General features: G+C 45.5%; 2 protein-coding genes across 2 annotated transcripts; both read right to left on the bottom strand.

The window, feature by feature from the left end:
- Positions 1-14,609: 14,609 nt before the first annotated feature.
- Positions 14,610-15,567, bottom strand: LOC136537069 (origin of replication complex subunit 4-like). The gene is made up of 3 exons (XM_066529158.1): positions 15,138-15,567; positions 14,967-15,057; positions 14,610-14,810 (listed from the first exon to the last, which is right to left on the bottom strand). Exons 1-3 carry the CDS (start codon positions 15,248-15,250, stop codon positions 14,610-14,612), a joined length of 405 nt encoding a protein of 134 aa, XP_066385255.1. The 5' UTR covers positions 15,251-15,567.
- Positions 15,568-23,507: 7,940 nt separating this feature from the next.
- LOC136537070 (cyclin-D2-2-like) lies at positions 23,508-25,316 on the bottom strand. Its single transcript, XM_066529159.1, has 7 exons — positions 25,212-25,316; positions 25,025-25,168; positions 24,676-24,762; positions 24,413-24,523; positions 24,123-24,312; positions 23,893-24,017; positions 23,508-23,729 (listed from the first exon to the last, which is right to left on the bottom strand). Exons 1-7 carry the CDS (start codon positions 25,314-25,316, stop codon positions 23,508-23,510), a joined length of 984 nt encoding a protein of 327 aa, XP_066385256.1.
- Positions 25,317-27,213: the final 1,897 nt, after the last annotated feature.

Below are 27,213 nucleotides of genomic sequence, written 5' to 3' on the forward strand. Positions count from 1 at the left end.
TTGGCGCGAAGCATAAGCTATCACACACCCATCTTGCATAAGCACACACCCTAGCCCCGTCTTCGAAGCATCACAATATACATCAAAGGGCCTATCAATATCTGGTTAGGCCAACATAGGAGCAGTGGTCAGAAATGTCTTTAGAGTTTGGAAAGCTTCTTCACAGGCTGGACTCCATTCAAACTTAGCTTCTTTTTAGAGTAGCTTGGTCATTGGCTGGGCTATCTTGGAGAAATCTAGGATGAAACGCCGATAGTACCTAGTTAGACCATGAAACTAATGAATCTGATGCACAGACTTGGGAGACTTCCAATCCAATACATCTTGCACCTGCTGGGATCCACTGAAATGCCTTCAAGTATCAACACATGCCCCAAAAACTGCACTCGATCCAACCAAAATTCGCACTTGCTGAATTTAGTATACAGCTTGTGCTCCCTTAGTCAAGTCAATACTATCCGAAGGTGTTGGGCATGCTCTTCATCATTATTGGAATATATCAGGATATCATCAATGAATACTACCACAAACTTGTCCAGCTCTGGCATAAAGACTGAATTCATCAGGTACATGAAGAAGGCAGGAGCATTGGTGAGACCAAAAGACATCACTAGGTACTCATACAACTCATACCTAGTAGAAAAAGTTATCTTTAGTATATCATGTGGTCTGATCTTGATCTGATGATAGCCTGATCGAAGATCAATCTTTGAGAACACCTTGGCACTAGCTAGTTGATCGAACAAAATATCTATGCAGGGCAATGGATACTTGTTCTTAACTGTCACCGCATTAAGAGGGTGGTAATCCACACACATCCATAGAGTACCATCCTTTTTCTTCACAAAAATGGTTGGGCAACCCCATGGTGAAGAACTAGGACGGATGAAACCCTTTTCCATCAACTCTTCCAGCTGCTTCTTCATCTCAGCCAATTCCCTCAGAGCCATGTAGTATGGGCATCTAGAGATAGGAGCAGTACTAGGCTCAAGCTCAATGGAGAACTCTACCTCTTGGTCTGGTGGCAAACCAGGAAGATCTTTAGGAAACTAGGAGAACTCTACCTCCCGGTCTGGCGAGCAGCCAACAACTCTGCCATCATCTCTGCGTGAGTCATTAGAGGTGACGGTGGCGGTGACGGAGGAGGAGCCAGAAGTGGAGCCCCATGGCTCTCCCCGTTGTGCTTATGGGCCTGGCCACTCTCGCCTTGGACCTTGCCAAGACCGTGAGCCGCCCCAACACTAGTGCCCCCACGTCTAGACCTTAGATTCATCTATAAAAGATAGGAACCATCCATTTAGAACAACCTTCTTGATCAGAGGCAAGGGATTAGAGAATGATAACACATTTAATGAAAGCATTCTTTTAATTAATCCTATCACTTTACTAATCCAATTATACGTGTAGGGGGGATTTTAGTTTAAGCAAAATGCTATTATCATGATGCATGTATCATCCTATACGTTCACTCAAGCCAGAATATAGCGTCATTCACAAAAAATTTTGGCACATCGCACACTCACTTTCTGTATACTAAGCGGTCGGCATGATAGCGCTCGTTGGGTGGCCAACAGTGGGGCCAGGCCAAGCAGGACAATGGTCGTGGCCAGCCCTGGCTTTGTTCGAAAATATGTGACTTGCACACTTTTTAAAGCTATTAGAAAATCCTACCCGATGGTTCAAACGCCAAACCAATTCTTCTATACTCAAGAGGGTACATAGGGCTATCGACCTAAGCCGCGACATCTCGCCACTTCTTAAGCCAATCGCTCTAAAAAAATTGTCGAACATGGCTCCGTCGACCCATTTACATACTTACGCAAAATGGCTAAACTTCGAACGGTTTCGCGTCGAATCCTTTTTCTAAGCTACTTGATACTCAAGCTAGCGAACCTTGTCCTCGACTGCCCATATTTCATCGTTGCCTATGAAGTTTGGGCTACCAACTTTACTACGTTCCATAGCATTTTCGTCCGATAAAAATTCATTTAGAATCCTAAGTGATAATACGCGACACGAAATATAACATTCATTTCATGTTTCAACTGAACGTTTCAATTTCTAAATATTGAATTATACTTTATAACATACACATTTACTCTCAAGTATGATGCTCATGCAGTGTTTTAGCAACAACTGTAGAATGTAACACCAAGGGTGTTACATCCCCCAACTTCTGTCGGTAGTTCTTCAAGTCCTAGGAGTTCCGAGGGCCCGTGTAAGTGCCCTAAAAGATCCCCACAAAGATTTGTTTTAGCTCTGCCCAACTCTAAATGTAGTTGGACAGAAGGTGCTCCAGCCATGTTCACACCGAGTCGGCCAGGAATAGGGGGAGATTGTGGATGACGAAGTCATCACTGACCGCACCGCCGGCCAAGCAGGCGAGCCGGTAGTCCTCGAGACACAAGGAGGGGTTCATTTCCCTAGAGTATTTCAAGAGGTTAGTCGACGGGTGATATTGAGGTGGGAGCATCACCTTAAGGATATGCCAACCAAAGGCCCAGGGCCCCGTTGGTTCAGGGCTATGACTTTGGTCCTCCTCACGATCGTAGCGCCCACCCTGTCGAGGGTGGTAACCATGGCTAGCCCCCTCCCCCACTTCGCTACGGATATGCCAGCGAGCATCGAGGGTGTCGTGCATGTCACAGTTGTGGACAAGATGCTCCTGCACCAGAACCGTGATGCATGGCTTGCCATTGTGCAATGCCTTGTGGACCGATGCATCCTCGTTGGGTCACATTGAAGGCGAGCTCTCAGCCTACTGTGCAGCCACACGCTCAAGCAGCGTGCAAATCTCGTGGTGAGCCTGTCAATCCTCAGGCATCGTAGGCTCTGAAAGCCCCCTAAGCAATGCTACCATAGCACCGATGTTTTGGCTTGCCCGGGCGAAGTGCGGGAGCACTTGATCATCCTCAATGATCCTCCAGTTCACATCACGGGCCATGGCGTGTGCGCATCCCCATCTCCATGGCGCTCGATCTTGTGATTAAGCTCCGCGCATTCCTGCTCGAGCTAGAGTCACACTTCCGCAAGCTCTTGGTGCCAGGCCTTCAGCTGCTCCACCTACAGGCGAGGTGGGGATCCTACATCCCCCTCAACTTCAACATCGAGGTTGTTCATCGGGGTAGCCTCCTCCTTGTCGATGCTTTCAACATGTCCCTCAGGGGTACCAGTCATGAAGCATTCAAGAGAGGGGTGATGGCTCCCCCTGCTGGAGTTAGAGTCATAGGGCGACTCTAGCTCCTATGCGAGGAGGTCATGGAAAGACACCGTAATGTTTTTGATCACCCCCATGAACTCATCATTCATGGGGGATGGAATCATGCGTTGCGCCACATGGTGGCCAACGGTCTCTGCGGTGTTACAAAGATCGAATGGGAGCACTGTCGGGGCACTCTGGATGAGGTATTCTGGGGAGGGGCTCTCCCCCGGTGAGTTGTGCCATGACATTGGTGAATGAGAAGGAGAGGTGGCGCAAGTCCTCCCAGGACGGTCAGGGTCCCAAGAAAACACCGAGCTAGCACTCTAGCCTTCCATAGTCAAAGCCAAGGAGCCAGCTGCTCCTAGGGGCGTGGGCCTCCGGTGTGTGTAGCCATAGCTCCTCAAGCACCTCAACAATCATGTCGAGGCCAACAGAGTGGAGAGACTGAGTGATGATGGGTGCCCACGCCAGCTCTCCATCCGTCGTCATAATGAAGTCCAGGGCACCAAAACACACATGCGAGCCCAAAACCCAGGTGATGTCGTGACTAGCCATCTAAGGCTTGGTGTAGATGTCAAAATGCGTAAAAGGCCCCTACTTGGCACACCAACTATTGGTGTTTTGAGTAAACACTAATAAATAAATTTGTAAATTATGTGTCTGACCCGAATGGTGTTCTATGAGGACACAAGGATTATACTCGTTCGGGCCGAACGTCCCTATGTCTAGTTTTGGGATGCTCATGTTACTAGCACTGAGTTGTAGTAGGGGGTTACAAACTGGCGAGAGGGGGACAAGTCCCAAGTCTCTGGTGGAAAGAACGAAATGGGTGCCAAGAGCTTGGTCTCTACTCAGCTACGTGCTTGAGGTTTGATGCTAGTGCTCTTGATCTGATGCGGTGCGGTGAACCGATGCCCCTTAGTGGGATGCCCTGCTTTGCCTTTTATAGGCCAAGGGAAAACATGGGTTACAGCAGAAGGGAAGAGGGAAAAAGAAAGAGAAATAAGGCTCTTGGGGGTGTGTCGTCCTCCTCTTCATGTGGGTCCCGCTGACCCAGTAGATCGTGGTGGCAGTGGCATCGCACCGGGGTCCTATTGGCTGCTGTAACATATGTGCGGGTGTCATGCGCCATTCTTGTCTTCCATCCCATTCAAGCAGACGGGATGGTCAAAGGGTCCCCTGTCAGAGGCCATACAAGGGGCAGGCGGTATAGTGCCAGTCAACTGACATCGGTTGACTGACATTGGACGGTGATTAGGCAGGGAGTCGGCAACACAGTGGTAGCCTATTGACGTGATAGGTGATGTGAGTCTCCCAGCATGGCCTAATGTGACCGCCAGTCATACCAAGATGTGCTCGAGACATGCTCTCGGGCATGTGCCTCCATGCCGTAGTGGTTGAAACAGGTTGGGTCCCGCCCTAGGGCCACTGCTTTTGTCCGGTAGCAAATCTGACCCCTATGGAACGAGTGAGGCGGAAATCTCACCCTAGGGGCCGGGCGAGACAGAATTAGAGCCTCGGGGGGTCGGACAAGGCAGAGCCCTCCCCATGGGACCAGATGAGTTGGAGCCTATGCCCTAGGGTTGGACGAGGAGGAGTCCATGCCTTGGGGTCAGACGAGGCGAAAACCTCATCCTCGGAGTTGGACGAGGCGGAGTCCATGCCTTAGGGTTGGACAAGGCAAAAACCTCATCCTCAGAGTTGGACGAGTTGTGGCCCAGCCCCTAGGGGTCAGACAAGGCCGCAGTTGCATCCTTAACCATCAGATGAGTCAACGTATTGCTTATTAATCCTTTGGCTCAGATACCCAGGTATAGGTATCTGACAGTACCATAAGATGAAGATCAGGACTGAGGACATTTCCAATAGAACCTTTGTCACTAGGTATGGGCAGTATGAGTTCACCATTGTGTCTTTTGGACTCACCAATGCCCCCACCTACTTCATGAATATGATGAACAAGGTGTTCATGGAGGACCTAGATAAGTTTGTGGTGGTATTCATCGATGACATTCTTGTCTTTTCGACCACTGCAGAAGAACATGAGAAGCATCTAAGAGTAGTCCTAGAGAAGCTAAGGCATAATCAGCTATATGCCAAGTTCAGCAAGTGCGAATTTTGGCTTGAAGAAGTCCCCTTCTTAGGTCACATTCTCACTGCTGAGAGAGTAGTTATTGATCCCGCCAAGATAGAAGCTATAAAAGAATGGGAACAACCCCACAATACGACTGATATTTAGAGTTTTCTTGGGTTGATAGGATATTACCGCCGCTTCATTTAGAACTTTTCCAAGATAGCCAAGCCGATAACCAACCTTCTAAAGAAGACCAATGAGTTTGAGTTGTTGCCTGAGTACGAGCAAAGCTTCTAGACCTTGAAACAGAATCTTACCACCACTCCTGTGTTAGCATTGCCTATCATTTAGCAAGACTTTGTGGTCTATTATGATGCGTCCAGACAGGGACTTAGCTGTGTTCTGATGCAAAATGGGAGAGTTATAGCTTATGTTTGCCGCCAGCTGAAGGACCATGAGCAATGCTACCCTACCCATGATCTTGAGCTTGAAGCTATTGTGCATGCCCTAAAGATCTAGAGACACTATCCGATCGGGAACAAATGTGACATCTACACCGATCACAAGAGTCTAAAGTACTTTTTCACTCAGGAGGATCTAAACATGAGACAACACCGATGGCTAGACCTAATTAAGGACAACTTGGAGATACACTATCACCCAGGGAAAGCTAATGTAGTCACAGATGCCCTGATGACAGAAGCCATACCACCAGAGCTGAGTCAAGAGATGGAGGACCTTCAACTCAAAATCCTACCAAAGGGAATGCTGAATGAGATTCGAGTGCAGTACAATCTTGAAGATCGAATCCAGAAAGCCTAGCAAGAATGCCCCAAAATCTAGGAAATCTGAGAGCTCATGGACCTAGGCAAGTGCCCTAAGTTCAGAGAAGATGAATAGGGAGTGTACTGGTACAAGGATAGAATCTGTGTACCCTCTAATGTAGCCTTGCAAGAGGAGATCCTAGCCAAGGGTCATGACTACAAGTATTGTATCCACCTAGGAAGTACTAAGATGTATGTCGATCTGAAGAAGCTCTTGTGATGGAAGAATTTGAAAGCTAATATTGCAGGGCATGTCATGTGTTGCGACATCTGCAATAGGATCAAGGCCGAGCACCTAAGACTGATAGGACTATTGAATCCCTTAGATGTTTTGATGTGGAAGTGGGAAAGCATATCCATGGACTTTATAGTGTGTTTACCTCGAACCCCAAAAGGCCATGACTCGATCTGGGTAATTGTTGATAGATTGACCAAGGTAGCTCACTTCATAGCTGTGAGGAATGACTATAGGACTGAGAAGCTCATAGATCTCTATGTGGATAACATTCTTAGGCTTCACGGAGCCCCTGTGAGCATAGTGTCTGATTGAGGGATGCAATATGTGTCCAAGTTCTAGAAGAGTCTCCACAAGGAAATCAGGACTCAACTGGATTATAGCACCGCTTACCACCCTCAGATGGATGGATAGACAGAGAGTGAACTAGATCTTGGAGGATATGCTCCGAGCTTGTGTTCTAAAATATGGGTCTGATTGGGAGAAGAGTTTGCCATATGTAGAGTTTTCTTACAACAACAACTACCAAGCTAGTCTCAAGATGTCACCATTTGAGGCCTTGTATGGGAGGAAGTATAGGGCCCCTCTGATGTGGTCAGAAGTTGGGGAGAGATCATTCTTTGGCCCCATAAAGATCAAAGATGCTAAGGAAGGAGTCGCCCAAGTGTGAGTGAATTTGAGAATTACTTAAAGCCGATAGAAGAGTTACATAGATAAAAGGCGAAGAGACCTTAAGTTCAAAGTTGGGGATTATATTTATCTCAAAGTCTCCCCACTTCGAGGCACCATCGGGTTCCATGTGAAAGGGAAGTTAGCACCAAGGTATGTAGGACCTTACCAGATTTGTTAGAGAGTTGGCAAGCTAGCCTACAAGCTAGAACTGCCTAAGGAATTGACTAGAGTATGTCTCATCTTAAATCTCGGGATGAGATTCCTGTGAGGGGAAGGACGGTAACAACCCAGGTTTTCCAATAGCCAAAAATCTAAACATAAAATTTTTTTCTAACAAAACCCATGCATGGTGAGTGTGCATACTAGAAAACCACCCATGTAGTTACACAAGTAGAACCCAAATTAGCATGGTTGAGCATTGTTGCATTTTAATTCCACTAGTCAGTTGCTTCTTCATGATTTTATGTGATGCAATAAAATCAATTAAACCTTTCAACAAACTATTGTGTGTGTTGCCAACCTATGGCTTGGACCCTAAAGCCCTATATGACCTCTAGTGGACCCCACTAGGGTGTATATATGTTGGCAACACATATATGCATGCATAGGTGTAGTGTGGAAATAGAAATAGAAAAGCCAAAGAAGCCCATCAGCAGCAAGCAGCCCAGCCCCTGCTGACCCATGCGCTCGTGCGACCTAGCACCTATGCCCTCTCCCGGGCACGTGCCAGCACGCTTTGCCCATGCCGCGGCCTAGCACCGTGTCTATGCTCCCGCACCCACGCCCGCGCCCGCGTGTGGCCAAGTCGACCCAGCAGCGGCTCATCACCACATCGCGCCCACACCCACGTCGCCCTCCCTATCATCCCCTACCATGCTCCCTTCTCCACTTTAAGCGACACAAAGCATCACGCTGCGCCGTTCGCCACGCCAGCCATCCATGCCCTGCCCCTTGCATGTACACAAATGGATGCTCACCACATCAACGATGCGCACCACCACCTACCCCAGCTAGCACCCGCCTGTCCACTGAAGCGAGCGCCATGGCCCATGACCCTCATAGTGCGCCTACCATCGCCTGCCACCGCCATACCTGCCCTTGACCGGCTACCACTCCAAATTGGAGGCACCAACCACCCACGCACTCTTGTCAAACCCTAGAACCCTAAGCCAGAGCCCCTGATCACCTTCCACATGCCCCGTTCCCCTCCATCCGCCATCCACTGTTGCCATGGCCATGTTCGCCCTTTAAACCCCCGTCCTTGGAGCCCTAGCGCCTTTCCTTCACCCTGCCACCACTCTGTGGCAACCCACAAACCACCACGACACCCTAGAGGAGGAGAAAGAGGATGGAGAAGGAGGGAGGGAAGGAGTCGAGCCCGCCGGAGTTGCCCGAGCTCGCTGGAGAAGAAGACAGCGCCCTGATTGTCTTCCTCGCCGTACCTGCTCGGCATGGCACTGCACCACCTCGCTACGGCCTCAACTCGCCACTGCACCACCATCCTACCTACCCTACCACCATGGTGAGCCCCCAATGTCGCTCTCCCATGCTCACCGCCATGGACGTGTCAAGCTGCGCCATCGTGTTCTCCCCCTTGGGAGGGCCAAAGGCCACCCTTTTTGTCGATATGGTGCACCGCACACACGCACACACGTACACAGCCAGGGACCTAGCCTTGTAGAGCCTCAGATGCTCGGGAACATTGGTGTACCCTCACCGCACATCGCACGGTCTCCATGGCTGAGGCCACCCAGGGTGCCGCCATGTTCTAGGTGCCTCAGGATGGTAGAGATAGGACAAGCGCCTTAGCAAGCTTCGACTCGCCAAGGGACACGACATGCGCTAGATCGAAGGGGAAGGAGACCCCTAGGAGTTGCTGGCCATGTTCCTCCTTGTCGGAGCCATGTGCGTCCCATGCCACCGCCTCGCGACACGACGAGGGGCTGATGAGGTTCGCCGTCACCCCACACACCCTGCCATGTAGCTGGTTGGATGAAAAGCCCTTGCTTTGCCCTATTTCACCATAGTCACAAGCTCACTAGAGCTCCACCGCACACCTTGTCGCGGTGCGGACTTCGTCATGCCTCTATGTCACCACCGATGAGTCTTTTGCCTTTCCCGTGGCCCAATCAGAGAAAAGGAGCCACCATTGGGTTCAATTGAGGTTGTAGAGACCTTGCTACAGCGCATCGTCACTACCACGATGCCACTGCCGTGGCTAGCCCCTCTAGAGCCCTTAGCGCCGCTCCTAGAGCCCTAGCCGTGATCTCCATGGCACGGGAAAGCTAATGGAGCTTTCCCTGGAGCCTTACAGTCACCCAAAGCACCTCACCGCCAACCCCACACTGCTACGAGCTACTATGCACCACTACCGAACTTCACTGGTGGCCAAAGTGCCATTTTAGCCCGCTGGTGAACTCACCGTGACCCCACGAAGCCATAGAGCCCCTTAGCCACCTTGCTAGGTCACCGTATCGTGCGGCCGAGCGAGCTCACCGCCGGCAAAGGGCGGTGCCACGAGTAAAAGAGGAGAGGGGGAGGCAGCTGCGCCCCTTTGCTAGAACTTGCCTACACCTGGTTCACCATGAGCCAAAGGGAGAAGAGAGAGGAGTGGACGCGGTCGACTACGGATCGAGTCTGAGGTCCATAGACTCACGCCACCTGGTCCACCATGAGCCGCGTGTGTAGACCAAATCTAGTAGCAGCCCGCACATGCCATGTGGCTGCCTGCCCACATGACACGTGTCTCGGCTCGGCCCAGACTGGACTAACCCGACCCATTAGGCCCAGTCAAGCCTAGTCAATGTTGACCGTTGACTGGTCAACGCTGACCGTTGACCTGACCCCACCTATCAGTCACTTGACCGCGGGTCCCACCTGCTAGTGACCGTATTTCCCACGTCAAATCACGTGCTGACAGGTGTCCTTCACTGTTCAAAATTCTTATTTTCCTTTCTCAGAAAATAATTTAAACTTAGAAAATTCTTATGACCTCAGAAAAATATGAAACCAATGCCTAAATTTTTCAAAAAATGAGCTCTACATCATAGGCTAATGTTTGAGTGCATTTGGATCTTTTGGATTTCTATTGCTTCTTTGTGATCATCTATAGGAGTCGCTTATCACAGTTATATGTCTCATTTGACAGACCCAGAGGAGCCATGGACTGAGGAGCATGACCTCGACTACATTGAGGAGCTTGGAGATGACCTGCCAGGTGCCACGTCCCACCCAACCTCATAGAATCCTATTAGACATGCTACAATGTAGATGCTAGTCCTTTACTTTTATGCAAATGAATCTGTGATAGGTTGCGTGGTAGAATTGCTTGTGAGCCACTACCTTGTCGCAACCTATACCCTTGCACACCCGCTATTAGGTTAGACGCTTGCTTACTTTCTTGCTACTGTTTCTACTACGCATTATATCTGTGATGTGATGCTTGGTGCTTGATTGTATGTGAGTGGTTAAGGCACTAGGTGCTGGTAATGTGGTAACAACCGGGGAGATCTTGGCGTGCGTTTTGGGTGTGTGGTGAGGGTTGAGCCGATCGGGCAAGATCTTACGACGAGTTGTTTGATGAGTCTTGCCAGGGGGTGTGACCTAGGCATCCCCTATGAGTGGTACCTATGGCGGGTGCATGTGAGATGAGGAGATCCTAGGGTGGAGTTTCTTTGTGGGATGAAGCCCCGGGATGGAGGTGCCATTGAGGCATGGGGTGTTGGTTATCCCCTATTGAGAAGATATCATGTCCAGTCCCCCTAAGGACTAGTATGTCGATAGAACCAAATCATAGGACCCTACGTATACACCACTCGCTCCTGAATGGGCGGGGGATGGTTACCCGACCATCTAGGACGGTGCCACTACTGTTAGGTTGGATGTGGATAGCGTAGGGAGGTACGAGCGTATGACCCACACCCTCCTAAGACAGCGTAGTGACCTTTGGGGGACCGGTACTACATCTCACAGTCTCAGCGTGCCGGTGGACTCTAGGGTGGCCTAGGGATGAGTGGTAGGGTGGCACCATACCGGTTGGGAGACAGTTGGTATTAGCCTAGGCGGGGCACCGCCGATGATGGTGATCTTGTGGTTCTAGGTGTACACGCTCTGCAGAGTTGATCGATCTATACGTATAGCCGCGTCCTCGGATATGGACATTCCTATGACCTACGCTTCCCTTGATTAGTGAGTGGAGTCCTTTCTTCTCTCCCTTGGGTTCTTGTGGTGTTTTCCGGCTTTGGCCGATGAGGCAAGGTACGAGCGAGAGTCATCCTTGTCGCCTAGAGAGTGTGAGAGTGGTGAGATATGTGTGATGGGATGGGAGAACATATGGATGAGATGGATTAAACCTTGATGAATTATTATTAAAACTTGACATACTCGCATAGAAAAACTACAGCCACAAATAGGTCTTTTGCTCTACCCTTGCATTCCACTATCACAAAGCAAATGCAAAGCATAGGGTGGGAGCCAGTGGCCAGTACAAATCATACTGATAATTGTTTGACAGGTTATGAGCCCGAGTACGACTACCAGGGAGACGGTTGGGAGGATTTGAGGTCTTGTTCCTACGCTCAAGTTTGGTTGAGAAGATGGAGTCGACGCTCGCTGCCTTTCTACTTGATGCTATTCTGGTCGCTGTATGCTCTGAGTGATTCCGCCAAGTGGCAATGTAATAATGACTAAATCTTGTTATTTGTACTCTCTTGAGACAGGTATTCGATGTATGACTGTGATATCGACTGTTATTTGATAATGTGATGGGATGATCACCTGAGACTATCACGTTATACTTCGCATCTGTGGATTTCCCTTCGAGAAAATCAGGATCGTTTCATGTGGTTTCATGAATTTTTTTAGATAATCGAATGGTTTAAAATTTAAGCTATCGCTATTAGCAAGAGCCGTATCTGATATACAACAACAATGAGATTATGAAGTGAGACTATATATTTCTGCATTAAATTTAAGTTTTCTTCTATAATTTTCTTCCTTTTATGTTGTTTATTTACAGAAGATGCATGAGCTATAACGCATTGAAAAATACCAAAATTTCATATTACAAGCGTCATGCAAATGCCCAACACCAATAGGCTATACCTACTCAATCATCATAAACTAAAAAATAAGCAATAATTCAATTGCAAAGTTTGAGTCTTCAAGGACTATGTTATCCAAAAGAATATTTAAGAGACAAAGTCCTACTGTTTACCACAATATGTATAAAAAATATACTACATCATTTTTTAATGCATGCTTTGAAATAATATACTCAGATTTGTTCATGCATGTGTTTGTATACAGAATTTTTACTTCATATTTCTAGTGGCCACTTCTCTCTTTAGGTCTAGCGCTTTTGTGGAGACATCACCTATATATGTTTGTTTTAGCAGAACTTAAATTGATACCCATATTTATGAGGAACCTTTTGTTCGAGTTATTCTTATGACTCTTAACTGTAGCTATTAGCTAAGGAACTACAAGTTTATACTTTTTGACAGGACAATCCAAATCTTTATATCATGTTATCATCGCTTTAGTTTATCCATTTCTTTATAAGAAACAAAGAAAAAGAGAATTGCACACGCATAGATGCAGATCTCCTACCTGGTCCTTTTAATCCCATGTGTTCGCAGGTACCTGCGGAAGCTACAAATTAGCAGTCATCTCTTGTGTTTTTGTGCCGAGCTGCTGGTGGAGTCGTGGCCGGCGGCGTTCCCAACGCGGGCTCTCGCTGGTTGTTGTTCGAAGCGTGCTGGACAGCCGACAATTGGTGCTGAGTTGCCAGCGGAGGTGCGGCTGGCGGTGCTCCCGGCGTGGGCTTCCGCTGGTGGTCGCCCGAGGCCTGCTGGACAGCCGCGCGGATGGCCGGGGGTCCGTCAGGCGGTGGGAAGAGCGGCGACAGTGGTGGCTGTGGTGGTGGTGGAGCCGAAAGCAGGCTGTCATACACCACCAGGATTATCTCCGGAGCGTTGGAGGACCGGGGTTCTTGCGCTTGAGATATGATTTGCCAGCTGCTATTATGACTCTCTTGGTTTCTGCTGCAAGGTCATGGATGGCGGCTTCCCGATCCAATCTAGCTTGACGCCGGTAATGGCAGCGTGGCCCTAGATGCATGCCTGCTCAATAGCGTGCAGACGTTTGTCGAGGTTGACGAGTTAGCGATGCATATCCTCGAAATTCTTGCGGAGGTCGGCGGCAAGGTTTTGGATCAGCTGCTGCATGGTGGAGGTGGTGGAATCCATGGATCGTCTGGTCTCCGGATACAGTGTAAGAGGCCGGTTGAGAGAGGGCCCCAGGTGGCGATGGCTAGGGGTAGGGGAGGTGTGGGTGTCGGGCAGAGGGAGGGAGGTGGCAGCAAGGAAAGGGGCAGAAGGCGCTGGGAGAGGGAGAGAGAGAGGATAAGCGTGAGGCTATTCTTTCTTAATCTCAATGATTACATTGCCTCTCTGTTTATAGTCGTGAGTAGACTTGTATCTTAAGTAATCTAATGCGAGAAGTCCTTATAGATTTGGACTCCTACCTATCTATCTAATCTAAACCGATTCTATTCCTATTCTCTTCCTTTATTCAAGATCCTTCGGATATGGATAGTGGAGCTGCCGGAGACCTGCCCTTGCCATGTGCGCCCCCTCTTCAGGTGGCACGGCTGGCCTAGGCCCCTTCTGGGGTCTCCATCAAACGTATGACACATTGTCATTAATTTACTAAAATCAGTGATTGGGTTACATGCACTTTCATTGCAGGGTCCATCGTGGAGCCTCACCATTATTGACCTAGACCACACCCCCGTTGCCTTCAAATGTGCACTATCCATACTAGTATAATGTCCATGCTAACGCCACAGCTTTATCTTGGGGATGCACATTAAACAACCTAATAATGAACTTTTTTCATAGTTCAACTTTTCCACAATAGTATATGTCCCGTGCTAACGCTATGGTGGCGTCTACAAAAAATAAATCATAAAACTAAAATAAATCATAAAACAAAAAATAAATCAACTAATGAAGGAAACACAAATTCACAGTCTCGCAGAGATTAGTCATTTCACACAGAAAAAATAGACAAGCCCACACAGCACTACTAAGACGGGTCTTAAAGTTATAAACCATCGGTGTTTATGGTTGGAACGGGGCTTTCTCCACGGCGTGCTGCCACTCCACTCTGCGTCAGGAGTGCGGGGACCGGGGTCGGGAGCACGGTGGCCCCCTCCTCGGTAGCCGCGGCAGCCTCCGTGCCTAGGCACGCCATCAGGTACGCGACCATCGCGCCGCCCACGAATTGCGGCGGGTTTTGTTTTTCCGGGAAAATGCATGGGCGGAAGTAGAAATCGAACTCGGACGTGCGGGATGCGGGGAGGAGCGAGGGCGCGGCTTCAGCGTGCGGATGCGTGAGAAGTCTGGTATCCCACATCGAATCGTGGCCATCGAATTTGATTTAAGTGTTTTATTAGCCCTTGATTTTAATGAAGATAAATTCCCGTGTGTATTTTTCTAGATACATAATGGGTTGAAGCTCTCAGCGGGGACATTTTCCGGAGGGACCTAGTATAATATTGATTGATCCATTATAGTAGAGGGCACCACTTATGCTACATCAATCAGTAGCACTGGATACTACTTTCACAACAGAAGTTTGTCTCTGAAGTTTAAGTGAGTCATTATTTGTCATTTGCATAATTAATTGGCACACATTTCTAGTGATACTTGAACTAAACAGAATGCTGCATCGCACCCATACCACAGAAATCGCATCAGGGTGCTCCTTCTTCAGATCATCAAGAACCATGTCGACCACCTGCAAAAACATGAACTCTGAAACAAAAAGTAAACTACAGTTCCACACTGCACTGCCGAGTTGAAATGTGCAGTTGCCGACATGCACATTTCATCAAACAGCATGTCTGAGCTGCAGCAATCAGAAAAGGATACGCAACCAGTTAAGGAACCTCACCGCTGCTTTTCCACACCCACGGGGACTGAGGAGGAGGACGGAGTTATTGCAGGCCTCGGAGACGGAGCTGGCGACAAGGTACTTCAGCTTGCTGCCCAGCACAAAAGGAGGCAGATTAGCAAATTGTTTCCAGCAAGCCATGCGGGCGGAATGGGTACCGATTCGGCTCACCTGTAATTGGTGTCTGGGGAGGACCTGAGGGCGGAGTGGACGAAGGCTGGGTTGCAGAGCCGGCCCCGAAGCACGGCCTGTGCTTGGCTCGGCACGGACACCGCCGCCACCATAGTGGCAGGCGGGGCGGCGGCCGGCGGGGTGCCGGCGCTCACGGTCGTGGAGTCCGCAATGGCGCGGTCCGCCTCACGGTCGAATGTCGCGGCCTCGGGGGCGGTGCAGGTCTCGCGCTGGGATCGGGAGGCAGCTAGGAGAAGGGATTTTGGATCGAGAGATCGGGAGGGAGAAGCAGAGTCCGACCGACGGGAGCAGCCGGGGGAGAGCGATGCGCGGCAGAGGAGAAATATTGAGCTATTAATTAGGCCGGGCCATCGGGGTAAAGGAGGGATGCCGGGAGGAGCGAGCGCGCGGCGTCGGCGTGCGGGGTGCGGTTGCGTGAGAAGTCTGGTATCCCACGTCAAACCGTGGTCATCAAATTTGATTTAGATATTTTATTAGTCCTTTGATTTTAATAAAAATAAATACTTATGTGTATTTTCTTGAGTGCATAATAGTTAGAAGCTCTCAGTGTAGGACGTTTTTCGAAGAAATCTAGTATAATTTTGATTAGTTCATTATAGTAGAGATTATTGCTGCTTCCCATTGATGTGTCTTCTTCTAAGCCTGCTACGAGGATCTCACCAATGATTTCATTCCTACTTGAGTGGACGAGATCAATGAATCGAATCCATTCTATCCAGCGAGGGCGGGAGAGAGGACTCACCTCCACCGATTCTATCACCGTCGCTTCCTCGTCCACCAGTTCCGCTCGCACCACCACAAATGGCTGATATCTTAAAAGACTTGTTTCTGTTATAGGGACAGACTTGCTGATTTGACCTATAGCTGACTTCTCAAAACACTCGATATCCTGACGCACTTTGAGCTAGACGATTAGCTTCTTGGTTTTGTGCTCTTAGAATATGTTGGAAAGATACATGAAGAAATTCTTTGAGCAACATTTGGCATTCATCATAATACCTCTTCAATGTTTCTTCTTTGCACTCATATAGGCCGATCAACTGATTAATAATTAACTGTGAATGTCCAAGTACTTCGATTGCTTTGGCCTTTACTTCGTGAAGAAGTTGAAGTCCCTTAAGAATAGCTTTATATTCCGCTTGGTTGTTGGTAATCACTAGCCTAGTCGGAAGAGCAAACTCAAAACTTGCCCTCCGAGGCGAGATAATAACGATGTCCAATGCCACCACCTTGCTTGCATGATGATCCATCAAAGAACAATGTCCAAGGACTTCGGTTCTACATAATCAATGCTTGGTTTATGATGCTGGGTCACAAAATTGACCATTATTTGTCCCTTGACTACTTTAGTCGATTCGTACTTCAAGTCAAATTTCGATAACGCAAGAATCCACTTTCCCACTCTCCCATTCAGTATTGGCATTGATAACATATGCTTAATCACATTGGCCTTGGAAACAACTATACACTCAGCCGATAATAAGTAGTGTCGCAGCTTAGTGCAAGAGAAATATAAGCACAAGCATAACTTTTCGGTGGGTGAATATCTTATCTCTGGATCCAGTAGTCTTCTACTCAGATAGAAAACAACTCTTTCTTTTCCTTTAAATTCTTGCATCAAGGCCGATCCAATTGTTTTGTCATCAGCCGATATGTACAACTTAAAAGGCTTACCTTGCTGAGGAGGGACCAGACAGGTGGACACTTCATGTATTCTTTTATCTCTTCAAACGCCTTTTGTTGTATATCACCCCACTTGAATTCTTGATCATTTTTCAACTTCAACAAGGGATAAAACGACAAGATTCTTTCTGATAAATTTGAAATGAATCAATTCTTGATCATCAATTGCTTTTATGGCAAGATCATTTTTCAACTTCAACAAGCAGATATTGCAACTCTATTTTAGTAGTCGGGGGAACTGCTTCATCAATTGCTTTTACGCTTTTCTAACCAACTTCAATTCCTCTCTCGTGGGACCATGAATCCTAAGAATTGTCCAGCTGATACTACAAAAGCACACTTATTAGGATTCATCTTTAGGCCATGTTTTCTTGTGCACTCTAGGGTTTCTCGCAAATCAGCTAGGTGCTCTTTGTACCCTTTGGATTTTATCATTACATCATCGATGTAGATTTCAACAATCCTGCCGATCAACTTATGAAAAATATAATTCATCGTCCTTTGAAAAGTTGCACCGACATTCTTCAGACCAAAGGTCATCACAACCCACTCAAATAGGCCGACTGCGCCGAGGCACCTGAAAGCGGTCTTTGCTATGTCTTTCTCAGCCATGAAAATTTGGTTGTATCCTGCATTGCCATCCATGAAGCTAATAACCTTGTGCCTGGCTGCTGCATCCACTAACATATCAGCTATCGGCATCAGATAACCATCCATGGGTCTGGGTTTGTTCAGATCCCTAAAATCAATGCAAACTCTCAATTTTCCATTCTTCTTATATACAGGGACAACATTCGATATCCACTCTGCATATCGGCACAGGTCGGATAAATTTTGCTTCCATTAACGTTTCAGTTTCTTTTTTGATATCATCGAGCACGTTCGGGTTGAATCTCCTTAGAGCTTGTTTAAATGACCGATATCCAGGTTTGATTGGTCAACCGATGTTCAACAATTGATCGGTCCAGACTAGGCATCTCATAGTATTCCCAAACAAAGCAGTCTTTAAATTCCTTTAATAGATCAACTAATTCTCGCTTATACTCCGGATCAAACTTAGCACTCACGTATGTTAGGCCTAGGTCTATCTCCAGAACCAATATCTACTTCTTCTAATTCATCTACCGACGTGAAGCCATGTCCTAGTTTGCCATTTGTACCATCGATTGGATTATCCATTAAGACACATTTTTAAAGCTGACTGCTTGGATCGGCTGTTGGCTTTCACCATTGACTCTAAATTCTAATGGCAACAGAAAATCCATTTGGATATTAGCTGAGGGTTGCTTTCTATCGGCTGTTTACTTAGTACAGCCACTACTTGAGGTTTATAGAATGCCTGAGCCTGTTCCAACTCTTTATTCCTTAGGCATTGCACCCTTCTCTTCTGGCTCCTTGTTAAACCTCCTGGACATCATTGGCCTTCCTGACAAACATGTTCTCTTTCGTTGCCTTCCTCATCACAATCAGCCCAGTCTTGGTCAACAACTCATTTTTCAAGCCGATCATGAACACTTTTATTTTTAAGCGCCGATCCATGTTATTATGATGATATGCATCTTGAGCATGGATAGACCGACGGTTGGTTTGAGATCGCCTAAACTCCCAATATTGATTGCTGCATTCTGGACAGTCATGTCTAGTAGGCAACTTCAAGCCTTCATTCCAGCAATGTCTGAATAAAGGACAATTCCAATATGATTCAGCATGTTTCCTTTTGTACCTCTCCTTTTCCAGTTGACGCTGATATTCTTGATCCTTTAACCAATGTTGATAAGCCTTTTCCTTCTAGCCACTGCCACTTATTCAACAGGATCAGAGATGTAACTCGCAGGACTTGTCGCCCCATCTTTTGACGTTTCCCCCTGCTCATATCGGCTCTTTTGCTTAGCGTGACATCTTCTAATCTCTCTGTACTCGTCAGCCGATATTTGTATCTTGGGATCGACTGTTCTAGCTTCTCTTGATTTGGTTGATGTTAGGATCTTAGTCTTTCCTTTGAGTAACCCAGCATCAACCATGTTTTGATCTCCTGGGAAAGGATTATCATCAACTTTTATTTTTTGAGGCGTATCAAATTTGAGCCTTCCTTGCTGAATAGCCCTCTGTATATGCTGCTGGAAGATTCTGCATTCATTAGTGGAATGAGAAGTAGCGTTATGGAACTTGCAGAACTTCTTATTCTTCAACTAATCAGAGGGCAACATAACATGACTATCAGGGCAACTTGATTTGTGACTTCTCAAGCAAGAAATCGAAGAGCTTGTCTGATTTTGTGACATCAAAGTCATAGCTCTCCTCGAATCCTCTTCCCCAAGGATTTGACACCATCACTATCTTTTTGCCCCTAATTCCATTCAGTCCGCAGCAACCTCTTCCTCTTCATCTTCATAGCAGTCATCGACCGAGTATGGATTATAAGCTTCGGCCACTATGGTACTCTTCTAGGAATTAGGTATCTCTGTGCATACTCTGGAATTGGCTATTGAGTGCTACCACTCGTTAAGCCAATTGACCCAAGTTGTTAAATTCTTGTCACAGTAGCTTTTTCTTTCTACATTAGCAGCATTCCTTGAACTGGCTAAAGCAGCTAGCTGATCATCAGCCAAGTTTAATGAGAAGCACAAGTTCCTAGTCTCATGGAACCTCTGAAGAAACTCAGTGCTTGATTCATTGGTCTTCTACCCTATAGTTGTTGGATCGGTAATCTTCTTTTCTCCAGTCCTAGTGTAAAAATATATATGAAACTTCTTTTCTAGGTTAGCCCTAATTGGCAATGGAATTGACTAGCAGTGATGAGAACCAAGTGAAGGCTGGTCCTGATAGGGACAAAGAGAGGAAACGAACTCGATGGGCATCCTCAACTGATGCTTCGCCCAATTATGTAAGATACCGACTAACATGTTCTATTGTGCTTATACTATCTTGGCCAGTGAACTTAGCAAATTCTGGAAGCCTATAATTTGTAGGAAGAGCAACCAAATCATATCATTCTAGATATGGGCGTTTGTACGAAAAGGTAAGCCCTTTTGGCTTCAGACCGAACTGATTCTTCATCATCTCGGTCACCTTCAGCAGCAACTCATCAGCATTTGAATTTGGATTTCTCTTCACCTGCTGACCCATCTGTGGATTGAAATCACATGTGCCTTGGTACCCTGGATTCGAAATCATGTGAAGGGTATATAATCTATACCATAGTGATACTCTTGTGGAATCTCTATCTGCTAGGTCCTTTGCTGGTTTGCTGCTTGAAGTATCTGATTATAGACATAAGAATCTATATCTCTATGGATCCTTTGATTTGAGGGTGCTATTTTTTGAGCCGACGGTGGTATGTGGCCTGATGTACCAAAATTGATCATCTGGTTCTGACCTTGCCCCGCTGGCTGTTGCACATGCTGTACTAACGGTCCAGGATTATACTGTATTTGATTCATAGTAGTACCTTGAGCTTGTTCAGATGAACCCTGAACTGCTTGGACAATGCCATTATCAGCTGGTGCTACTTCTTGATGGCTGGTACCGACTTGATTAGTCTCTTGGGTCGATGGATCTGGAATATTGTAATAAGCCAGCCCAACTTGACCAACTGGAAACCCATGAATTACTTCTTTCATGGCGTTGTGGAATGTGTTTAAGAAAGCTTCGTTATGGCTTGATACGGCATCACGAACAGATTTGTCTACAACTTCTGTAAAGAAACGCCTATCTTCAGCTTCAGTTGTATCTCTCTGCCCGTGTAATAGAACTCTTGGAAGTGGAAATTTCTGAACAATCGTGTTGTCACGTGTTTTGGTGTAGGACAACAAACATTTGCTCTGAAATTCTTCTGTAGCATTGCCGATGACATCTTTATCTCCATTAGGTAGATCTTCATAATGTATCATAAGGATGTCGTTGTTGTTATGAACTGCCATGATGATTGTGGGGTCCCACTGGGCGTGCCAGAAATGTGTGTCGACACCGAATTTCGTCCCGTACCGAGGGCACACGAGCAAGCCGGAAGGATCCGCTCGATGGAGCTAGAGATCCGCCTAGCTTCAGCGCAGGGATGGTCGATCCTGCGCACTCCTCCCGAGACATGCCAGTCAATTTGACCCTGGAATTGACAAGGAGAGAAAGTTTATCAGTAATTTAGGGCGGAACGTGCCGTTGTTGTCAGATAGTCCTGAATGTGCGGCTTTGAGAGCCGATATGAAAGGAAGATCGACTAAATAGTCGATTCCAGCATATTCATAAGAATAAATCAGTTAAAGCTCATAGGGTTGTATAAGAAGAATCGGTTATAATATTCATGATAAATATTATTATTTAGACAAATATTAGTCAATGGCAATAAAATATCAACAATAATTAGTTCATGCTAAGCCAATGACTGCAAGTAACCGAACCCCTTTTGTATAAATGAAATAGCTTCATCATCATTTAACCATTTAATAAAGATAAATCTAATGAACATATTAGATCTCATCTATCGCTATGACCAGTGGGGCATGAGGTAGAATCATGCAGGCCGTAGAAACAACAATAGACTCGACGACCCTAACTTATTACTAATATCAGTGGGGCATGAGTCAGAATCATGCAGGCCGTAATACAATAATAAGATCATGAGGCTAACACATCTTTCAACCTATCTCTACTTCAACGATCTCGTGATGTGAATTGTTTGTGAAAGCGCTCGATATCGGCTAAAACAGCCAATTCAGGCATAGCGCACAGTTAAGGTCATGCCCTCTCAGGAACAGATCTACCAAATAACGATCCCCACTCCACTGGTGCTAACTAGTGTGGTGTGAGGCAGAATCACACAAGCCGTGATAACGGGCCATGAAACGGTTTTCGCTAGCCTAATAGATCTACTCAAAATCAGACACAGCCTTAACCGCATGCTATGCGCGATCAAGATTGATATAAAACAGCCGATAAAACATAACTCGTCGTTTAAAGTGTAGATTAGATCTAATTCATATTAACAAACGATGGGTTAAAAAGGATATAAGACCGATCTAGATCAATCCTGATCGGGCGAAGTGATATTGCTGTAATTAAATAAACAATGGAAGCAATAAGCAATATCGGTAACTTAATTAATCTATCCGAAGGAGCGCCACCCTTAGATAGAGCCGATAACTTGACCTTAATCTAGTTTGAGCAGTGGAGGTCGACCGAATCGATGCAGCCGTACTTGAACTAGACAAGAATCGATAACTAACTCAAACTAGAGTCGCAGTGGAGGTCTGCCGGATCGATGCAGCCGTACGAACAGAGGTATAAGCCATGACGGTACTTACAGACAAGTAGTGGAGGTCGACCGGATCGATGCAGCCGTACTTGCTGAAGAACTCGTCGAGATCTACTCTACTCCTACTCCTAAGGGGTGGCCGGAGCAAAAAAAAAGTAAGTAACTTGTATTGGATTGATTGTGTGTCTTTTACAAGTAGCCGATGTTTGATATTTATATCCAGGTCCTACGCATGACTCCTATCTAAGCACGACTTATCACAATCTTTGGTCCTGAGAGAAAACATTCCTAATTTAAGATAACTTGGACTCTAATCTTTCCCTTTTTGTAGAGTCCAACATGCTTTGTCCTGGCGCCTGATTGTATCATTTGTCGTTATCTGCTAGTGCTACCTGAAGGAAGCCGATTCTAGTGCTGCATTCGAATCAGCTGGCTCCAATCTGCACGTAATTGATTCCTTGATGACATGATCTTGGGAGCTTTCGAGTCCCTGCGACTCTTCTTTCAATTTTTGGTGTAAACAGTTTTCATATATATGGTAATGATAGATTTGACCACTAACGGTTATTCTAAGGCGACAGGGTTTTATTTGTATGATAACTATACTACTTATGAAGTTATGACCAAAGGTGAAGCACTATAAAACCTAACATGGTCAATTCATTGAATAAAACAGAAAAATATTCATCTCGAACAATCAAACAAGAAATCGAGAAACGAAGAACTCAGAACCACAGATTCCCACAAGAACCGTCCTGTTTCTCCATGGTTAGATATCAAAGAAACCTGGTAATACGTCATTAGGTGGCCTCAGTAGCACTCCTCAAGTCCTGAATTTTAGGCTGAGGTTAAAAAAAATCTCCTCATCTATCCCATAGCTAAAGCATAGGTCAAAAGGCCCGACCCTTCTCACAGGGCGACGGTTCCCTTGTGTCAGGGTGGGACAGGGGTTCGGGGGTTTTCTCGGCCTGCGTAAGAAGGTCTTCTCTATCACAAGCAATGCCCGGGGTGGCTTACCCCCAACAGGTGGAGTTTTTTTCTTGGCCTTCATTTCTTTTCTGAACCGAGATTACCTCTGCTTATTTTGAAAACATGTAAAGATTTTCTAGCTTTCATTTATGCTGTATCTTTGCATCACAGTCTTATACACGCAAATGTCTTTGGAAATGCCATGATTTAAAGTAGACAAGAAGAAAAAAAGTTAACAAGGAATAAATGAGGAAATAAATAGGCTTGCTCTTAATATTCAGTCTTCCTTTGCCTGTTACCATGTCTACTGTTCCATATGGACTTTTTTGAGTTGAGAACTCAGAAATGTCTAGCCAAAATCAAATTTAACTTTATATATCCTTTATCTAAAAAAAACTTTGTATGTATGTCGACGACTATTATCTGATCTCATGCAATTTGTCCAGAGTCTAGATGTCCAGCCTTGTCCTCTTGTTTGCTGGAGCGTAAGCTTGGTTGTAGTTGTCATTGTTGTTGTTTCCCTGGGATGAACCGGCTGTCTGGTTATCGTCCGTCTTGAAGCTGAAGCATGCGGCATCCAGCACGCGAGATGGACTCATCACACCGTAGTCTGTTTTCTTCTTCACTAATCCCACTTCTTGCAATGCTTCATGGCATCTCTTTACATGTTCCTAGAAATGTAAATTCAGACATTTTTTAGAGACAATGTAAATGCAATACATAACTAAATACATTAAAAAAATACTAGACCTTCAGAGAGAGAAGAGAGAGAGAGAGAGAGAGAGAGAGAGAGAGAGAGAGAGAGAGAGAGAGAGAGAGAGAGGGGATCTACACCTTACTGACAGGGATATCAGAAGCTAAAAGAGCGCTGCTGAAGACAATGACATAAGACTCAGCAGCCGCTGATAGAACCACTGCTGCTGCGATCTCAGAAGGCCTGAATTGTAGGAACTTCGTTGCTGCAAATCAAATGCACATAGATGCAAGTTCCAATCATAAAATGATTGCTTATTGAATCGAAAAAGTGGGCATGACCAATTCATTCATGAAGTAATCTGATCTACCTTCAAGGGTGCCAAGTATGATCTCGGTGCACCGAGAAATGAATCCGCAACTTAGCGGCTTCCCCTCAGTGAACTTGTCCACGAAATAGTTGATGTAAGAGAATGGCGTCACAGCTTGCATTCTCCAATTCAGAGAGGCCAGAACATGAATCTCCATTCTTTGAATAGTAACTAATTCGAAAGTATACTTCTCGTTGGAATCCTCCTGTGACATAGTAAAGATAAAATTTTAGGAACACCGTTGCTCTAACTTGAAAGAAAACTTATGTGAAGCTAATATATTTTATCACCTGATTCTGATCATAGAAATCCAGGCGTCGAGGAACCATGGTCTCCTCCATCTTGGCCGCAATGGTTAGGCAAGCAATGGACAGCAGCTGTGGCATCCAGGGCTGGTCAGCCTACACCAGCAAGAAACTCACATAAGATCTGTGTCCCATCGAAATGTAAGCTTTCGGGAGAGGCAAAGATCTCTGACAACCACATGCTGATTGGACATATATAAGCTTACTAAAAAAAGAATAAATAAATTGCGTACATTTGTAGAACTTACTGGGATTTGATTTGTGGAGAGGTATCTATCAAGATAGTTAACAGCAAGATAAGCAGACAACGGTCCAAAATAATAATAAGCCGTGGCCTGCAAAACACATGGAAGAGACAAGTAGTACACATTTCAGTTACTACGCAAAACGAGGTTTTGGTTAAGCAAGTTCAAACTTTTTTGAAGAAACCAAAGTTAAGGGCAAACTTGGAGTCAAATAAATGCAAATGCTTCTGCAAAACACAGAAACATAAGAATCTAACTAGGATGGATGGAACAGGTAAAATGAATCATGAAAACATCATAGAAATCCAGAAATCCTATATATTATCGATCTAGAAGCAGACAAAGCAGTAACCTTTTTGATCCAATCAATGGCAGCAATCCTACAAGATGACTCCAGTCCTCCAGCGCTCAACAACCTCTGGAGGTAATCCCCCGTTGCAACACTATGCAGCTGCTCCTTCTCCTTCTCCATCAGGGATGCTACGACCTCATCGCTCTGTGATGGCAGCGCAAGCAAAGGCCATGTCCATCCCCAACACCGGAAGCTCCTCCTCGTCGCCATTGCACCCAAAAATGTCGCCCACGTCCTCTTCACACAGCAGGGAAGAGGAGTCATCACTTCCACGGGCACAGCAGAACCCCATGGCGAGGTTGCTCGAAGAAATTAAAAGGTGTTTTTTTTTTCTTGGCAATTCTTGTGGCCTGGGAACTAGTAGCTAGGGTGGCTATGCCATTGTTGGGGATATGAGAGGTGCTGATGGTAACTCTAATCTCTCTCTCTCTCTCTCTCTCTCTCTCTCTCTCTCTCTCTCTCTCTCTCTCTCTCTCTGCTGCTTGTTGGAGGTGTGAAGAAGAGAGGTGAAGGTCTGGGTGTTTTATAGGGTTGTGAGCATTTAGGCGTAATTAATGCTTATGGCTGTTGTGGATTTTTCTGGGATTTTTTTATATACTGCTTCACCCGCTTATAAGATGTGAGTTGAAAAATTAATGTTGAAGGTCACTATGAAATCTTGTATATTCTGAAATTAATTTGAATTCTTGATATGGCATTTTTTGAGGGATGTGGCTGACATTATTCTTTCTACCTAGTTTGACGATGCATATGGTGGCAAGTGATCAAAGTGATACTACAAGTTCTTAAATGCATTCTTTTTCAATCTCTATCAAGCTGTACATCAAAACTTGATTATATTTTGGCAAGCAAATATTTTGTGCCCGCTGAAATGTGATTATATTTTGTCATTAGAAGTGTGCTAATTCTAGTCACATTGTGTTTGCTTGCCAAATAAATTCCGAAATCCAAATTTTGAAAAAGAACAAGATTTGGCATTCATCAATGTTCTTCCAAACAAGGCGTGGTTCTTTGTGGCGATATCCAACTCATTGCTAAGCTAATTACTTACTAGAGATAGAGCACATCCATGCCAAGAGACCCAATAATGCAAGAGATATCTTTTGAAAGATCATGGAATTTTTCAATAATAATAAATAATGCGTGCTTGAAAAATGTGGGAAAATCTTGAAGAAATGTTCACGAAGAAAGAAAATTTTTGAATAGAACAATGATGCAATTAAAATGACTAGGATTAGCATACTACTCTGACAATTATGTATGGTTTTGTTTCTTGACCCGTGATAAAGTCTATTCGAAATGCCAGCCTTTTCCTTGACGGAGATTACAGCCCTTGTGGCTTGCATTCACCTAAAACATCATGGTAGATCTTGTGGTGTTTAACATCACAATATCTTCACACAACTTTTCCGCCATTGGTCATTATTGTCACCAAGTATATCCGGTGGTCAACTTCCATCTGTTAGATATTGCTATACTTATAGCAATTAATAACAGCTTGGAATGCAATGCCCCTCTCCCTCATTGTTTTTTTAATTTTTGATATACTTTTTAATGAAAATTAAAAATATATCATGTCTCTACTAAAATTTAAAAATAACACATTGTCGTCTTCTAGTGCAACAACTTCTAAAAATTGTCCACCAGGAAACTGATTTCTGCAATTTTCATTAAAATCATTTCCCCATAGAACGATTTTCATTGAAAAATTATATTTTAAGTAAAATCATTTTCTAGTGGATGATTTTGCAAAAGTAATTTTCCGGTGGACGGTTTTTGAAAGTCGCTGTACCAATAGATGACAATATGTTAATTTTTTTTGCAGATATAAGATATATTTTGTAATTTTCATAACCCCCCTCTCCCATCCACCACTCAAAACACATCCATGATAGAAAAATGGAGGGTCAGTGCTTTTGGAGGAGTTTTACGTTAGCTCCACCTAAGTAAATTAAAATATGGTATTCCAGATACTTATGATTTTCTGTCTTCCGCGATATGCCACTGTTGCATTTGTACTCTTGACAAATTCTTGTGCTTTTACATTATTATATTTTGTTCATTCTTGCATTGGAACTTCGAAAATTAAAGGCAAGTTAGCCTATCTTGTACCACACCTGGTTTCACCGTGTGAATGTATGCAACACAGGCAGAATTTCCTTGGCTTGGCGCCAAAATGCCATGCCCAA

This window comes from Miscanthus floridulus, chromosome 2, assembly GCF_019320115.1.
Source record: "Miscanthus floridulus cultivar M001 chromosome 2, ASM1932011v1, whole genome shotgun sequence".
Lineage (NCBI taxonomy): Eukaryota > Viridiplantae > Streptophyta > Magnoliopsida > Poales > Poaceae > Miscanthus > Miscanthus floridulus.

Bases quoted from the DNA above. Each gene is read 5' to 3' on its own strand.
- LOC136537069 (XM_066529158.1), bottom strand. From the start codon at position 15,250: ATGGTGGCGGCGGTGTCCGTGCCGAGCCAAGCACAGGCCGTGCTTCGG. The intron at 15,058-15,137 runs GTGAGCCGAATC...TGTGCTGGGCAG, and splicing joins TCCCCAGACACCAATTACAG to CAAGCTGAAGTACCTTGTCG. The intron at 14,811-14,966 runs GTGAGGTTCCTT...ATGTTTTTGCAG, and splicing joins GTGGGTGTGGAAAAGCAGCG to GTGGTCGACATGGTTCTTGA.
- LOC136537070 (XM_066529159.1), bottom strand. From the start codon at position 25,316: ATGGGGTTCTGCTGTGCCCGTGGAAGTGATGACTCCTCTTCCCTGCTG. The intron at 24,763-25,024 runs GTTACTGCTTTG...TGTGTTTTGCAG, and splicing joins CCATTGATTGGATCAAAAAG to GCCACGGCTTATTATTATTT. The intron at 24,524-24,675 runs GTAAGTTCTACA...TTGCTGGTGTAG, and splicing joins TCTCCACAAATCAAATCCCA to GCTGACCAGCCCTGGATGCC.